Source organism: Plectropomus leopardus, chromosome 20 (genome assembly GCF_026936395.1).
Source record: "Plectropomus leopardus strain MGB_pleo_1.0 chromosome 20, ASM2693639v1, whole genome shotgun sequence".
Lineage (NCBI taxonomy): Eukaryota > Metazoa > Chordata > Actinopteri > Perciformes > Serranidae > Plectropomus > Plectropomus leopardus.
The window spans coordinates 39,629-57,519 of NC_142195.1; the positions used below are offsets into that span (position 1 = coordinate 39,629).

At 40.9% G+C, this 17,891-nt stretch overlaps 1 protein-coding gene across 1 annotated transcript in view; it reads right to left on the reverse strand.

Annotated features, from left to right (window-relative positions):
- The window catches only part of mapkap1 (MAPK associated protein 1), a 52,255-nt gene that overhangs the window by 19,560 nt on the left and 14,804 nt on the right, over nucleotides 1–17,891 (reverse strand). Inside the window, exons 4-9 of the mRNA XM_042508834.2 lie at nucleotides 17,301–17,449; nucleotides 15,260–15,432; nucleotides 14,978–15,154; nucleotides 11,148–11,257; nucleotides 7,119–7,226; nucleotides 1,625–1,765 (exon numbers count right to left, since the gene is read on the reverse strand). Of these exons, the coding sequence (XP_042364768.1) occupies nucleotides 1,625–1,765; nucleotides 7,119–7,226; nucleotides 11,148–11,257; nucleotides 14,978–15,154; nucleotides 15,260–15,432; nucleotides 17,301–17,449 (858 nt within the window). The remainder of the gene's footprint in view (nucleotides 1–1,624; nucleotides 1,766–7,118; nucleotides 7,227–11,147; nucleotides 11,258–14,977; nucleotides 15,155–15,259; nucleotides 15,433–17,300; nucleotides 17,450–17,891) is intronic.

Consider the following 17,891-nt stretch of genomic DNA (forward strand, 5'->3'; position numbering starts at 1 on the left):
TGTTTTAGTATTAAAAGAAAGGAATACATTTTGTAAAACAATTATTAAAAAGTATTATATATTATAAAACACCATTGTAGTATAAACTGTTTAATATAATACAACTGCAGAGTTTAAGAAAATACAATAACCCATTATGTCACACAGTTTATTCCTGCATCGACATATCCAAGTTCAGACTCCATCATGCAAAGCCAAAGTCATAAATCAACAACACCCAGAAACTGTGCCCACTTCCCTAGGCTCAACCTCATCTGAGATGGACTGACACAAAGTGGAGAAAGTGTAACATCGTGTCTTCTGGCCTACAGAGGAAAAGAAGCCTTCAGACTGACACCTGGGCAAAGTTTAAAGCCAGCATCTATGATGGTATGGGGGATGTGTTAGTGCCAATTGCATCATGGTAGTCTGTGAAGGCACCATTAATACTGAAAGGCACATACAGGTTTTGAAGCAACACATGCTGCCATCCAGATGACGTCTTTTTCAGGGACATCCCTCCTTATTCTAGCAAGACAAAGAGACACATTTTGCATGTGTTCCAACAGTGTAGCTTCGTAGTAAAACAATGACCTGCCTGCAGTCCAGACCTGTCTCCCATTGAAAATGTGTGGTGTCTTATGAAGAACAAATTTGACCACAGAGAACCCTAACTGTTGAGCAACTACAGTCGCATATCAAGCAAGAACAGAAACAAATTCCATTTCAAAACTTCAACAATTAGTGTCCTTAGGTCTGGAATGCTTACTGAGTGTTGTTAAAAGAAAACACACAGGTAAACCCTGTTCCAACTATTTTGGAATGTTTTTCAGCCATCAAATTCATAATAAGTATAAGTTTATTTAAAAAAATAAACAAAAATAAAGGACTTTTTTTGGGAGGAACAGAGCTAATGGAGGAAAGGGACACCTCTGCAGTAATGGTGTCAGTGTGACCACCAAAACCAAATGTAAACACAGGAATATGGATCATCCATACACCTCCTTCAATTTTTACCAGCAGAAGACAGGGCGTCTTACCCTAAAGGGGTAACCCTTGGCAATAGTGTAGAGTTTCCTGACCCTGTACCATGAAGCCAGTTCAACATACCCAGCACATATTTTCATTATCTGGCTTCACTAACCCTAACATTGGCTCCCTTGATAACTCATATCATGACACTGGTTATTAAGTAGCTCAGTCAACTCTGTTTTTCAATGAGCAACATCTAAGAACCATGAGAGAAGTAGCCTACATCATATGACATGAGATAACGGTAAAAGTTATGTCTGAAGATTGTCTTTTAATGGAAAACAAAAACATCTATTCATCACAGTTTTTCATCAGAGAAATTTAAGAGATATCCTGTAATCTTACAATAGAATATAAAAATAAACAAACAAATATTAAATATTGGCCAAAGCCTAATAACAATTTAGATATTATTATATATGAAATAAATAGTAGTAAGTATTTTTACCTTTTCTTTGGAAAATGACGAAACAACTCTGATGATGTCACATAAAAACACTTAAAATTAATGAGAGACTGTTTCTGCTTTCAATGTGAAGTATTTCCTACAAACATTTTTTAGAGCTGGAAAAAAATGATAACATGTCTGAATTCTATAGCCTGCAGTATGTACCTAGCTGGACATCTGTGGTGAAGCGTAGCTTGTGGATCATACTGATCTTGAAGGACTTATAGTGGTGACTGCTCAGCATATCTTGGACTGTGGTGATGTCAATAGGAGGATCTTCCTCTGAGCTCTCTTCGCCCCTGGAGCCTGGAGGAAGAGAGAAAATCGATCAGAAAATCGCAATGTAAAATTAAGTCTTGATTTTAACCCTTGATCTATCACGCAGGAGTAGGGCTGCAAAATTCTGCTATTTATAAGAGAGGGGCAGGTGATTAATGTAAATAAATCTATTACAGCACAGTAAAATGTGGCAAAATAAAACACTTCTTAAGAACAACAAAATATGTCAGAGTTGCAGAGATTCCGTGATGCTTAGCAAGACCAACTATACAGTATTAATGCCCTCAGTTCCACAGAAACACTGCTTGTGGAGCTTGATCAAACTATGATGACACTCAAAAGCAAAGATGGTACTTTGCAACCAAAACTAAAACCGCTACATCAACCGAAAACTATTTACTATCAATGATGACTTGGCTGAGGATTCTTGGAGATCACACAGAGCTGAAGCAGGCTGGGATTTGAAGGTAGAAATATTGTTTTACCAACACTGGATCAAACACTGCGAAAGAAAACTCCTTACATAACTGGACTGCCCAGTGATTTGGGACACAGGCTTCATCTGGCTATGGTGAGCTGTGTATTAGTTACTATTTTCATTATCCTTCATAAACACTCACTTGCTCCTCCTACCAAGTAGACTCATTCTTATTTTGACAATGCAAAAGAGAGTGAAAAGATACGGAGGACCACAAAAAAGTTTACAATATTGTAACCCTATTGGACTCTTTGGGTACTACTCCTTTTAGCACGAGCACGCATTCGCACACTAAGAAAAGAAAAAATATAGCCGGCAACATTTGATTCTACATCTTCTACAGCTAGCGGCATAGGAGCAGCAGGTCGCCTAGGTAGAGTGCTCCTCCGGTGCTAACAGAACCAAAGTTACAACATTGTAACCTTCATTGGATTTCAGAGGCTCCACTCTCCATTGGACTCTTTAGATACAGTGAGTGAAGCCTGATAAATCAACACCCTTGTGACCTAACATCAAACCAGTTAAACTGATCCTGACCTGCTAAAGTTTAGTTGCTGTATCCTGCCTTCTTCTTTTTCAGAGATGTAGGGGGCTCCAGCCAAACAAGGTGGTGAGAAACCTCCTTGGGTGACCACGATGCTATGCACATACTGTATGTCCTCGACACTCAACCCACTGAACAAGGCAGCTGAGACTGTGTGAGTGGTCCACAGTGAGTGGGGCCCCACCTGCTTGTAGGTTTGGGAGAAGCACTCACAAAGCCATCTTGCAAGGTGTTTCTTGCATCAACAAAACACACAAACAGTTAAGTGCGTCCGATGAGGGCCATGCTTTAAACATGCCATTGCACAAACTGAGCAGAGCAGATGAAATTTTCCCTCCCTGTCCCCTTCATGGGGTAGAAGACAAAAAGCATCAAATTTTGATACTCAATTACTCTTTTTTATTGACCTGAACAAACACCTTACATTTTGTGGAACAAAATATGGATTTGGTCTCAGAGAGGCCCCATGGCAGTAACCACAAAGCAGCTAGCAACTGCAGAACACCAGTGGGGCAGTTAGTTCACATACTCTTTAAGCTGATGTCATCACCAGCAGGAAAGATGTCTAGAATGACAAGCTTTCAGAGGCCCAAAGGGATCTTCACCAAGGCTTGGAGTACCAATGATAGGTCCGGTGAGGAGGCATGCATAACTGGGCGTCTCCTGACCCCCTTCAAGAACCATCCCATGAAAGTATATATATATATATATATATATATATATATATATATATATATATATATATATATATATAATATAGGTCTGTCACCAAAACCCTCAGGGCAGGAAGAGATGGCTGCTATATAGACTTAATACTCTGTCCATCAAACATTGCAAAATGGAAAAATTAAATCCAACTGCACATGATAGAGGATTTGACCTTTTTTTTCATTGCACAAGCACTGGAACCCCAATCACTTTGCCTTGTAACAGGGCAATGAACCCTAGCACCTGCATGATGGTCAAAGCTGTCAGCATTCCACCAAGCTACAGTTTACAAAATGCTTGCTGCCAGGCTATCAGTCTGTGCTCTGACAGAGTGACCTGCAAGCTGATACACTGAGCACCACCCTCAGATACTCCACCCACTTTTGTGGTAGGGGGCTGCTCTTCTAGTTTATTTTGAACCCCAAATTGGTTAGGTAAAAGATCAACTTGGTGTTACGGAAAATATCCTGTTCCTTGAACGTGGCCATGCAGATGAGGTAAAAGAGATAAAGACAAAAAAGACCCTCATGCCACAGTCATGCAGTGGCTAAAGCGCCACATCCATACATTTGCTGAGGGTGTGAGGTACCAGGGAATAGCTGAACAGTAGTCCACTGTACACATGGTCTATCCCCTAGGAGATGAAACACAAAAATTCCCTGTGTTTCACAGGCACCTAAACATGAAAGTATGCTTCCATTAATGGTGGTAAGCAGCTTTATTGGTAAGCAGCAGCTGATATTGTGACATTTGCATTTAATCTCTCCCGTGTCTTTAGATATCAGTGAGGGAGACATTAGACTCATGTGTACACAACATAGAGAGGCTGTGGCAGACATATCTTGTTCACCACTACTCCTGTGTCTCTCTGTCAGCCCTTAGCTGTAGTTAGAGATTCCCTGCTCTCTGACCAACCAGCAGGCTGCAGAAGCAGGTGGGCCGCCAGCCGTCAGGGGAGGACATGCCAGGTTAAATTTCTCTGTGCAACCCTGCACCGAAATAATCCACCATATCCAAAGCCAGGGCTCTTGTGGAAGAAGGGGCGTGACAAAACCTGCATAAGTGGGGCAAACCGGATTGAAAGAGACATGCTGAAGAGCCCAATATGGCGGGTTAGGGTACTCCAGTGGGAATGACCTGAGGCGTTGGCGGAGTGTGGCAGTTGAAGCGGGTGTCTCAGCGTCATTAATTTCAAGCTCCTGCTCACTCTTGTGGTTGCGACGCATCACGTCAAAGTGTCAGAAGTGATCCCACTGGCATCTGAACTTAGGCAATGCCAGGCAGGCCTTGAAGGCTGGTGGCTGCTTAACACTGCTCCCTGCTTGGTCAGTGCTCAGGTACTGATGAGTTTCTTGAAGTAGTGAATCTAGCCATGGAGAAAGCTGCTCAGTGAGCAATTTGCCTTTGCTGAAGAGAAAAAGGATGTCTGATGGTGGGAGTCCGCCTCACTATATACTGTGGGGTCCGCATGTATTCGGGTAGGCACATCCTGGTTTTCCTGCTTCGTTTATACTTCCTCAGTGTGTGAATGCGTGCTAGTGGCTAGAGGAGTGTCCAGAAGAGGGTGGATGGTGTGTGAGATAGAACAGCCTCTCACCATTGGATGACACTCGGCCCTCTAAACTCACGCACCTGCTAAGCTCCAGTGAGGATGAGCCTGCTGCCCTTTCCACTTCAGGAGCCCAATCTATGAGCAGTTCCCTCTCTTTCTCCCAGCTCCACAACATCAACAAGAGGTACTCTCTCAATCGAGCCCTGGCCAACGTTTTCCTCTTCCCCCTTTTCTCCACCCCGGGCTCCAAGATGGCAGGATCTCACACCCAGTTTATAGAGAGGTTTATGCAGAAGTGTGTCAATTGCCTAGAACAGGGCAGTCATGGAGGCATCCTACAGATCATGCCCTTCACAGTGGCTTCTAAACTGGTAAAGCTGCCTGCTCTGGCCAAACCTAGAGTTGCCCTGGCTATTGCTTACCTGACTTCTGGGGAGGAGAGTAACTGTCAAAGCACTCTCTGCCTTGTAAACTATGGCTTTAAATTTACCTCAGTACAAAATCACCAGCAAAACCACCTCCAGGTCAACATGGGGAAAACAAAGGATCTGGTGGTGGATTTCCGCAGGCACAGACAGTTTCCCTTTATACCAGGGAATGGACATTGAAATAGTAGATTCTTACAAGTACCTGAACAACAAACTGGACTGGAGAAATAACACCACATCACTTTACAAAAAAAGGTCAGAGCAGACTCTACCTGCTCAGGCGACTCAGGTCTTTTGGGGTACAGGGGGCACTCCTGAGGACCCTTTTTTACACTGCTGTGGCATCAGTTATGTTCTATGGAGTGGTCTGCCGGGCATCATGACTGCAGACAGGAGGAGACTCAACAAACTGATAAGAAAGACCAGCTCTGCCTAGGATGTCCTCTCGATTCAGTGCAGGTGGTGGGATAAAGGAAGATGATCACTAAACTGTCATCCATGCTGGAGAATGACTCTCACCCCATCCGTGATTGCACTGGAAAGCTCCTTCAGCAACAGACTGCTTCACCCAAAGTGTGTGAAGGAGCAATTCTACAGGTCCTTCCTTCCTGCTGCTGTCAGACTGTACAACCAGCGCTGCTCCCAGTAGACAACACACACTGAATGGACTATTTATCACAATGTGCACTTACTTTCCATGTGCAGTTGGTGTAACTATATATATATATATATATATATATTTACAGTTGAGTTTTGCATCTTGTTTTTTACTATTTATATTGTTCTTTAGCTTTATGTATCTTGGACATGCTTTGCTGCTGTAATAATGCAAATTTCCCTGCTATGGGACAAATAAAGGATTATTTTATCTTAATCTTAATTTGCCCAGTGTCTCAGTGGGTGAAGTACAGCTGCAGATTACAAACCCAAACTTAATGTTTTAAATTATATTGCATGTAGCTCTGAAGTTGGCTGGATCATCCATTAAAAGTACTCTTTTGATAAAAAAATTTTAAAAAAGTGTAGATGAGTTTTCAGCGATCGCTGTGGCTCAGTAGGTTGTCCACTAATCGGAGGATGGGCAGATTGCCAGGCTCCTCTAGTCCACACGTCTAAGTATAGCTGGGCAAGATAGTGAACCACAAGTTGATACTGATGGCTGTGCCATTGATGTGTGAGTGCCTGCGAATTTCAAAATAGAGTAGCAGGTGGCACCTTGTATGGTAACTTCAGCCATAAGTGTGTGAATATGTGTGTGAATGGGTGATTGTGAATTTATATTGTTAAAGCACTTCAAGTGAGTGGAAGACTAGAAAGACTATATGCAAGTCCAAGTCCATTTACAATCCAGTCCATAAAAGCTGTTAAGCAGTGTGTCTTTTTCTTATAGCTGATGATCATTTTTACTTTCTGCACGAAGATGCAGATGCAATAAATATATTTTGCATTAAGAAAGTGTCCCAAAGACTTGTGTGATTTCACATTTGAGTGAAAAAAAATATGAATCTCATTTTGTGCAGCCACACTTCGTAGTGATGTAGCCTAAAATACTGCAATAAAATTTTTAAAAGTAAAGCTGGTGGAGTGTAGCCAGCTGTGGAGTCATTCACTGAGAAGATAAGGCAGTTGTGGTTATGGTTCAGGTCAACAGCCTTACTAGGATTACTTACTGTTTTCTCTGACCAGGCAAAACTCCAGGGTGCTCTGGCTCTCAAGTGTTGAATCCAAGTCTACTGCCACATTTGGCTCAGTTTGCTTCTCCAGACGGTACATGGGCCCTGTTGAAATATTGGCGTGAGAAGACAACAACACACTTAGACTTTTCCAAAGTTCTAGAGTTGGGTGGGAACATCTCTCCTACTTGTTGATGCTGCAAAGTTCCATCCTAGAGATAATTCTGATTTATAAATTGGGTCATATCATCAGTTCAGTTTTTGGCCATCAGTCCCCCTGGTAATACTAAGGCCATATTCATAAACAGGGTTAACTATAAGTTAATTGTCTAATTGTCCGATTGCTTGTGGTTGTTGAATCACTTTTTTTAAGCATACTGACCCTTAAATGTTGTTCATTATATTTTTTGTTTTCTTTTTTAATTTAATTGATATATGATGCCCTGTTCTACTGAAATAGCAATGAATGGCCTTACTGTTTAACTCTGTTTATAGGGAGACCAATTATCCTGGCAGTGGTGTTTATGTGTGTGAAAAGCCCTGTTGGTGACCAATAACATGTTAAACTTGGGAGGCAACATAAAGGTCATTTAAGTATTTCTGTATGCAAAATTGCTTAAATGAGTACTTATTTAATATCTACAACATTCCCTGCATTATTTGTATATTTTATATAATGTATCCTGCATTTGCAGTATCATGACTTGCAGATCCATCGTGACAAACATACAAACTAATAACACATTTGTCTCCAATTGTACTTCTATACTCCCCTCAATGTCATTTGAAGATTTGGTAACTTGTCAAAGGTGCTGCTTCCTTGCTCAGACTGATCCGACAGATTCACCTTGATGCTTAAAGGTGCATCGTGTTTTATACACTGTTTCATATATTGCTTCAGAAGAGATATGTCTTTTACTGTCACCGAGCCTCCATAAAAATCATTACCTCACCTCACACAATGATTCCAGCCAACATCCACATCACCACACAATCATGGGCCAATAAATTGGAATTTGATGGTATTTCTAACAATTAAAGGATTTGTTGCCTCTAGAGCAAAGATAAATAAGCCAACACATTCTTTTCATGTAACGTGCTGGCTTACCAAGAGGCAGACAAAAGGTTATTCATTGTGGTATTGTCAATATACCATCTGACCTAAAGTTAATCACAATGTTAGTTATAATTGAGATTTCTGAACACTGCTGAATAATATTGCAATATTTCAGGGTATATTTGGGATAATGACAATATTGATTATATGACAAAATATCTATCCCCAAAGTAAAAAAAAAACAAAAAAACAAAACAAAAAAAATAATTGTAGTTTTTATGAGGGGCAGAGGTCAACATGTGTCTGGTCAGTATGTTGCTTTGTAGAGTGAAGTCACTGCAGGGCCTGCACCTTCTCAACTTTGATGCCAGCAAAATCCGATTTAATCCTGCAGTGCAAAAGCAAATCTATTGGATGAGCAAATAGAAAAGGAGCCTCCTGGTTGAATGTTGCTGTCCAGGATTTAGCAGAGTTTTGGTGAAACATAGGATATTACAGTTCAGGGCTGCCAACTTTTCAGAAAAGTTTGGAGTGAGATCTGGAAGGGGGTTTTTTGTGGTGGTGCTGCTGCATGCGCAAATGTGTCGTGCAGCATTTTATTTCCTTACACAAAGCATGGCATAGCCTGGCTTATTTTATGTAAAAGAAGTTTTGATAAAAAAAAAGTCTTTATCCTCTCTAGCGTTACAACAACAAATAAAAATGTATGAGTCATAATAGATGTGCATTAAAAAACATTAGAGTGAATGTCAAACCGTACTTATTGAACTAAAAGTGAATTATGCCTTAACCGAAGTGCAATAACTGCAGGCCTACTTTATGTTACACCGGGGCAGCTAGGTGTGTTGTGTGTGTGTGCATAACCTATTCTACAGCCCACCACCACTCCCAGTTAGAGAATGAGTGAATTCAAAGCTAGGCAGATTTACTGGGGCACCAGGCCGCCAAATCACTAAATCCGCCCCTGATAAAAAAAGGAAGCAACAAAGCGCAGCTGGATGAGAGATGGAGCGATGCGTCCATATGTTAATAAGGAATTCCATCTAAAGTCTGACTGAAAGTGACACTAAAACAAAGTCTTCTGTAGAAATCTGAAGAAGTCACTTTCCGGGCTAAACACTTAACTGTTCAGACACTGTGAGGAAAAACTCTGCTGTCTGTCTCTGTTACTGCGCTGGGCTCTCAGTCTGCTGCAATCTATTGATCAGCTGTGTGATCAGCAAAATGTGTGAGGCATATTGTTTTCATTAGTGCCTTCTGTTTTTTGTCAGTGGTTGAACATAGTAAAATTTATTTCTTGGGCTCAGTTACTTTGGTTCAGATAGGAATGTGTGACATGAGTCACTCTTGTATCCAAATGCAATGGATACAAGATGATCACGGCATAGCTGTGATCATAGACTATATGGCTGTCACACGCTAGCCATGCATGCTGCCTCTCAAGCTCACTGTGGTGTTAATGTGTGAAGTAACAGGTCCTGCTGACAGATGAGAAAAGGTCCAGGAAGGTAGCCAAATGAGCCACAGCCTTGAAGATATATATAGCCTTTGTTTGCATTAATTAATTTTTATGTCACGTTTGGGAACAGATACCTGGTGTTAAGTAGGCTACTCAGTTCTAATTTTGGACCGAGTCTCAGATCCCAACCCTACTAAGTCAGGCAGATTTGTACTTGAAAAATTCTGAAGTAAGTCCAGACAATATTGCTGGTGACTTGACCGGCCCTCTTCACAAGTTCCTACAAGTTTTTTTCTTGTTTTGGATTTGATGGAGTGAGAAATAGGGGGTGTGGTGTGAGAGCATGTGAAAGGGGGTGTGAACGTGTGTGTCTAACTCTCATTTCGTGAGAGTTGGCAGCTCTGACAGTTCCTGATATTCTGTTGGAAACTGATGCAACATAGAGATTGTCCAGCTTATTTTCCAATGCTTGTATAATGGCAAGCAGGATACTAGTTCAGCTAGTGCCCATCCTCTATCCCTCTTATCCTTATGTTTACATTTAAAAAATCTCTGCCTGGCTAGCCAGAAACTGGCAAGCTGGATTTAAGCTGATGGAGAGTTTACAGATTGGTGAGTTTATTTCCACATCCTGATGAATTACGTGTGTTAGAGGTACACGCCACTACCATCAAAAGCCAGCCATCAAAGGCAACATCAAGATTTGCAAAACAGGCAAAGGAGCACAAATTTCCCACACATTTAGCAGAGCTGATGGTGACAACTGGAAAAGTCTGTACCAAACATACTACACTAGAACTAAAATGTGATCATATTCTGATCACATGACTAAAGGAGACAAAGGCTCTCTTCTGTTTATGAGGATGTACACACATCTGTGTGTGTGTGTTACATTACTGCAAATGGACTGCACCTGTATAACACTTTTCTAGTGTTCAGACCACTCAAAGCGCTTGCATACTACATGTCACATTCACACACTGGTGGCTGAGGCCACCATACATGGCACTACCGGCTACTCAGTAATCATTCATATGCATTTACACTCCGATGGTACAAACATGAAGCAATTGGGGTTTAGTATCTTTGACATGTTGACTCTGAGCTACAGCCGTGTGTGTGTCTGTGCTTGTGTGGCTTTGATTAATAACTGATTACTTTGCCGCAGACCAAAGGAAACAGCCTCATCATCCTCTTAAACAGACTGATCCTCCATAAGAAATAGGAAAAGTATAATAAACATCAGGTAGACTCCCCTTCGGACAATGGTATGTACACACATTCTTTTGGAGGCAAATTCAACTTAAGTTTTATGTCTCAGTCTCAGGAGACGTAAATATAAACTCCAATGAACTTAAAGTTTTACCTGTTATCCATTATGTACAAAGGTGGGCCTAAATACATTGGACCAATGTGCTGGATGAGAGACACTCAATGTGCTATACAAGGATCTAGTATATTCAATTTTTCAATAACTGCCATGGTTACAAAAAAAGGAAGGTGTCATTACCTGAGCCTTTCTGTGAGCCTTTCCTCTTCTTGAGTGCCTTCTGGAGAATTTCTTTCATGGTTACCTTCAGACTGTCCACAGGAATTAAAGAGAAACCATGAGCAGCATTTCTACAAAAGGAAAAAAAGCAGAAAGGGGTAAATATGCTTCTGTGGATTTATTTTAAACATGCAGACTGACAAAAATTTTTGATTCTTCTTCTTCTACAGTGCCCTCATTACCCTGTCTCACAGTTACGGAGAACGCTTTTTCTAATTTAATTCCCTCTCAAATTAATTGTCTCATTGATAGTGCTACTGGCTCAATGAGATCAGCTCTTGACTTTGTTGCACCTTTCAAGAAGAAAATAATGATTCAAAGAAAATTAGCTCCATGGTTTAACCCCCAGATCCGCAAATTGAAACAAATATCGCGAAAATTTGAAAAAAATTGGCATTCAAACAACCTAGAAGAGTCCCGTTTAGTCAGGCAGGACAATCTTAAAACATATAGAAAGGCCCTCTGCCATGTCAGAGCAAACTATTACTCATCATTAATTGAAGAAAATAAAAGCAATCCCAGGTCCCCAATCCCTTTTCAACATTGTAGCCAGGCTGACTCAGAGTCACAGCTCTATAGAGCCTTGTATTCATTTGGCCCTCAGTAGTGATGACTTTATGAGTTTCTTTAATGATAAAATTATAACAATTAGAAATAAAATCCATCACCTCTTGCCCTTAACTGACCTGATCTCAGACACAGGTAGCTTGGATATGGCAACATGGCCTGTAATTTATTTGGACTGTTTTTTCCCCATTGACCTTTACCGACCCTCCACTTTGATTTCTGCATCCAAGTCATCGACATGCCTAATAGACTTCATTCCAACTAAGCTACTTAAGGAAGTTATACCCTTAACTGACAATTCTTTATTAGATATAATCAATGTGTCTTCATTAACTGGCTATGTTCCACAGTCCTTTAAAGTAGCTCCGATTCAGTCCCTTCTAAAGAAGCCCACTCTGGATCCAGAGGTTTTAGCTAACTGTAGACCGATATCTAATCTCCCCTCTTTTTTCTAAAATCCTTGAGAAAGTGGTTGCTTATCAACTTTATGACTTTCTCCAAGAAAGTTTATTCAAGGACTTTCACTCAGGTGTCAGAGTCCATCATAATACAGAGATGGACCTTTTTACTTTAGATATGCGTCCCCTAGGCAACATAATTAGAGATCACTCTGGAAATTTCCATTGTTATGCTGATGATACGCAACTGTATCTATCTATGAAACCAAATAAAACTGATCAGTAATCTAGACTTCAAACATGTCTTAAGGACATAAAAGCCTGGATGAGCTGTAATTTCTTGATGTTAAACTCAGACAAAACTAAAGTTATTGTTCTTGGCCCCAAACACCAGAGAAGCTCTTTTTCTAAGGATATAGTTTCTCTAGATGGCATTACCTTGGCCTCTATCACAACTGTAAGGAACCTCAGAGTTTTATTCAATCAAGATCTATCTTTTACTATTTTTACTTGTGTAACATTGCAAAAATTAGACATATCTTCTTCTAGGCTGGATTACTGTAACTCCTTATTATCCCATTGCGCCAACAAATCTCTTAGGTTTCTCCAACTGGTGCAAAACGCTGCTGCATGTGTTCTAACGGGAACCAAGAAAAGGGATCATATTTCTCCCGTTTTAGCTTATTTGCACTGTCTCCATGTAAAATCCAGAATTGAATTTAAAATTCTCCTCCATACTTACAAAGCTCTAAATGGTCAGACTCCATCCTATCTGTCACAGCTTACGGTTCCCTTCCAACCCTCAAGATCACTGCGCTCTGAAAATGCAGGGTTACTTGAGGTTCCCAAAGTCTCAAAAAGTAGGATGGGAGCCAGATCCTTTAGTTACCATGCTCCTCTTTCATGGAACCATCTTCCAGTTTCGGTCAGGGAGGCAGACACCCTTTCCACTTTTAAGGGTAGACTTAAGACCTTTCTCTTTGATAAAGCTTACAATAAGGGCTGGCTCAGGTTGCCTGGACCAGCCCCTTGTTAAGCTGACATAGGTTTAACCTGCCAGGTGACTTTCTATGATACACTGAGCTCCTTTTTCCTTCTCTTGCTCCCTCCATCTGCAAATGCTCATGTCTGTTTATTGCATTACGCTAACTCCATTGCCTCTCCGGAGCATTCCTGCTCCCTTCTTTTCGAGTTTTCTCGAATCCTGGCTGCAATCTTAGCTGTGCCTGATCGTGGTGATAACTATGCTGGTGCTGTGACCCTGCCTTTGGACATGCTCCTGCTGTGGCTGCACTGATACTGTAACCCTGGCTCAGCCTGATCAGGGTCTTGGTTTTGCTGTTGCTGTGGTCCTGTCTGAAGCTACGCCAGTGTTGTGGGTCCTGGTTGCGCTGATGCCGTGATTGTGCTTGATGCAAACTTCTACTGCCATTATTATGAGTCACGCCTCCACTATCAATTTACGCATGGGACTTTTATCAACACCCACAATATTTGCACATAACATCACATGCTATCATAGAGTGCATTTAGTAATTTTGCACCTGTCATTATTGTAAAATGAAATGCAGTTGTTACCATTATTGCTGTGCATCTCTCCCCCTCTCTCTTTCTCTTTCCTTTTTGTCATTATTGTAATTCAATTGTTATTTACAACACCTATTCACCTATTGCACGTTTGTCCGTCATTTCAGGGGTTCTTTTTCGGGAGTTTTTCCTTTCCTGTCCGATCAACTTACAGTGTATCCAGAAACTACTAATATTACCAACAGTAACACCAGGTGTTTTAGCAATTTTAGTGTAGAATGATGTTTATTGAAGCTTCAGTAAAGTCTGCTGCCTTACTATATGTTCAACACAACACAACACAACACAACACAACACAACACAACACAACACAACACAACACAACACAACACAACACAACACAACACAGTGCCCTCTCCTCTCCTCGCCTGGCCTCGCCTGGCCTTGCCTTTGGTATCAGGTACTTTTCCGTGCAACGCTGCCATGACATCAGTTTCAACGCGACGCACACATACGCACAGGGTGGGAATTACACAGTAGCTGTGACTACATAAATGTAGCAATTTGACCACAGCACTGCTTCACGCACAGATGGCCGCAGCAGGGACAGATAGAAGGGGCAGATGTTCAAAAATGGAATACAATGAGCGAATAAACACAACATTGACATATTACCTCTATTTTTCCTCTATTATCAGAACCTTTATGTGCAGAATATATATAATCTATAACACAAAAGTAAGCAATTTTTTAGAGCTCCCCTGAACGTCTCAAGGGAGGCGTTCAGGGGATCTGAGCTCCCCTTAGCACCCCGTAATTCGAACTATGTATACAAACACACACTCACACTCGCTGGATACGCTCGTCGGCCAGCAAGGTGAGGAACGTTTGCACCTCCTCAAGTGAAATAGGTGTGATATTTCTGGTTACCAGGTACTTTTTCCTAATGGATAACCAGAAAAGGCGAGTAGAGTAGCTAGAGCCAGTACCATGTAGTGGAAATGTGCCATTAGACTTAACTTAGAACTAAAACAAATACAACATTTGTAAAATGAAACATGAATAATTTTACTTTCTGATGGCAAACATTCAAATATTTGTTTGGGAAGACCTCAGAATATGAGTGTTGATTTTTGCACCCCGAGTACATGTCTGACAAACACAAAATACACAACAGTGCAGATGGTGTGCAGCATGCTGTATGTTACTACAGGCCCTTAAAATTGAGGACCACAAAATTCACATATTCACTGTCACTGATGGTAACGCACATTGATATGCTGCTTATTTTTCACTTACATTCTGACAAATAGTGACTGTCTGGAAGCAAGGCCAGGTGAAGAGTATTTCTCCACCAGGGCAAGAGTGCTGAAACCAAACTTATGGATTGGCTCATTGGAGTCAAGTGGCGGGAAGTCCGTGTCTACCTCGCCATCATCCTCGGCAATGTGGAGGCAATAAGCGTTCACATTCTCGCTGTGGAGAGATGTAACAGATAAGTGCAGAGGGAGACAAAGGATGAATATGTTCTACATATATAAACTTTGTATATAACTGGTACTGAAATATTATTGTACTCACTTAAGTTTAGGTTCTCGTCCCTCACTTGTGTACTGCCAACAGATGAGGCCGATGAGGTCATGGACGCGGGCATTGGCAATGGTCACCACTGTCATTGGATGCACTTTCTCCTGACCCATCTGCATTGAGAGGTAGACGTCTATTTTTTTTGTAGCTGTTGTGCCAATGTGGCCCTAAAAGGTGAAGAGACAGTGGGTACACCGTGCAGAGAAAAATATTAATTATTGATTAAAGAGATTAAAGGGATATAAAGTGACATCATATGATACACATATGATTGTTTAATAAGGGGAGCGTCCTTACAGGGTAGAACAACATTTAATCATTCTGTTTGGTTCTATGTTATATTGATAATGCGAGTTAAAACTGAACAGACCAATCAATGAGGAGAAGAAAGCATGAGTGAATATGAGCACTGCATTACAAAGTTTCTTAAACAGGCTGAAAATAGGGTGTTAAGTGTGAGTTGGAGCGAATATGGTCATAAAATTCATTTATAGACTGGTGCATAAGTGTGGGGTTTTTGGGGTTAAACTTTTATGTAACTTTTCCTTATCATTTTACTCCAATTCCATGACTTTATTCAAGTAATTTAAAATGCCCTATGATAGGCACTGCAGACATTGCAAAATATAGCATGGAATATGGAATGAAATGACTTTGATTCTACACATACATTAGACACAAAATGGTGATGTTATCTGGCCTTGCTGTGCAACATGTGCAAACAATGGTAGTCTGTTACACAGACTTTTGGTTGTCTGAATAGTTTTTCCTTATAGCATGGCTGATCAGAGCTGATTCCCCATGCTGCCATCATAAAACGTTTTGGTGCAGAGCTTACATCCCGTGCAGCCAGGGTCTGCCTCTCTTGAGGCATGTATTATATTTGTTGGTTAAAAGTCATACATTATTGAACATGCAACCTGGGCATTTGCGGACAAGTAAACTGCTGGCACATGCTTATTTGACTCTCTCGTTAAAATTCCCACCACCAACTAGCTGCATAATGCCAATGGTTGACTGTGGTTTATACTATTATTTGTTGTCAGACCATGACAGACGCCTGCAAAACAGCAGAGCATTTTACAAAACTAGTTAGATTCAAAATAATTGTAACATATAGCACTGCTTGTAAAAACAACTGATCACTGTTAACAAGTAGAACACAGATTAGGGTTTTCAGCAGTAACTGGTTAACTGTTGATACCATTTTTGACCAGTCACACTTGTTGGACTATAGGTTTTGCTACTCTTCAATTTACTGCTGAGCGCCCCATGCAGGTTTGGTAGGAGCTAGTGTGCTAGCGAGCAGCACATTACCACGAATAATGCGATGCAGATCCAAAAATGTTGGGTCTGCCACCTGGGACAGTTCAAGTAACTTGAAGAAAGAAAAGAAGAAAAAAATCAAGCCCTTCGTTTACAATTTTTACATCCATTTCTCTTCTTGTGCGCTGATCTGAGTGGCCAATCAGGTTGTTTCATTCACCAATGGGCTCCATGGCCGCTGCCCTGATTCAACATGCTGAATCGGCAGAAAAAGGCCAACCATCGCCTTGGTGTGTCACTGCTCAGAGACTAGCCACTGCTAATGGTGGCCTAAGGTTTGGCAAAATAGAGGAAGAGGTACCAGACTGTGGACATATGATGCACATTTTAGTTGACAAAATGTTATTACATTTTTCATTCACTGTATCGGCCAATCATTTTTACAGCTGGAGTATAAGAATCACTTTAGGCCTACAACAATGACTAATTAAAATTAAAATGGTAAAAAAAACCCCAAAAAAACAAAACATTATTCAATTCTATATATTTTTTTGTCCAAGCCAAAGGGAGCTCCTGGAGAGGGACTAAGGAACTAGATGTGGCTTTGGAGCCACAAGTTACATACCACTGGGATAGGGGAATGATTAAAGGGGAGAAAAATGTGTGCAACTGATGACTGTGTTCTTAATGTTTTTGAAAATAGACATAATATACCAAAGAATACACTGGAAGACACAAATTAACAGCAACAAAATGCTGAATAACTCACCTTGCCATCAAACTTGGAGTATTCATTGAAGGGGTTGTTAAGCTGCTGGGGACACTGCTCAAGCCGCAGTGAAAGGGTGGATTTGGTACCTGTTGTCCGCGGCCTGTCTTTGAAGTCCCGTTTCTCAAACAGGGACCCCAGATCCTCCACTGGACAGAAAGTGTTAGAACAGTAAACACCATACAGCAAACACTTGGGTTTTTTTTTCAGTAGATTGATAACACTAGTTGCTCTCTTTATTGCAGGAACATATCCTGAATATATCCTAAATATCTATTTATTTCCAAACTGTTATATTCTTGTGATCAAAACTGGTAAGAAGACTTGTATAGAGGTGGAGAAAAACTGCAGAGTATTTTATTGCAGTCTTAAAATGTATGCACCTCAGCAATATCTCCCTCATATCGTGTGTGTGTTTACCTGTTATCATCAGTCCAAACAAGGACTTCCATCCTTGTGTTGTCCTCCTTATGTTTTACTTAAATATCTAGAGTTAGACAATAATTCACAAGAAAAAAAAACTAAACAGGGTTCTACATTAACCATGGCCCCATTTCCACTAAGTTTTATCAGGTCTCTCTTGAGAATGAG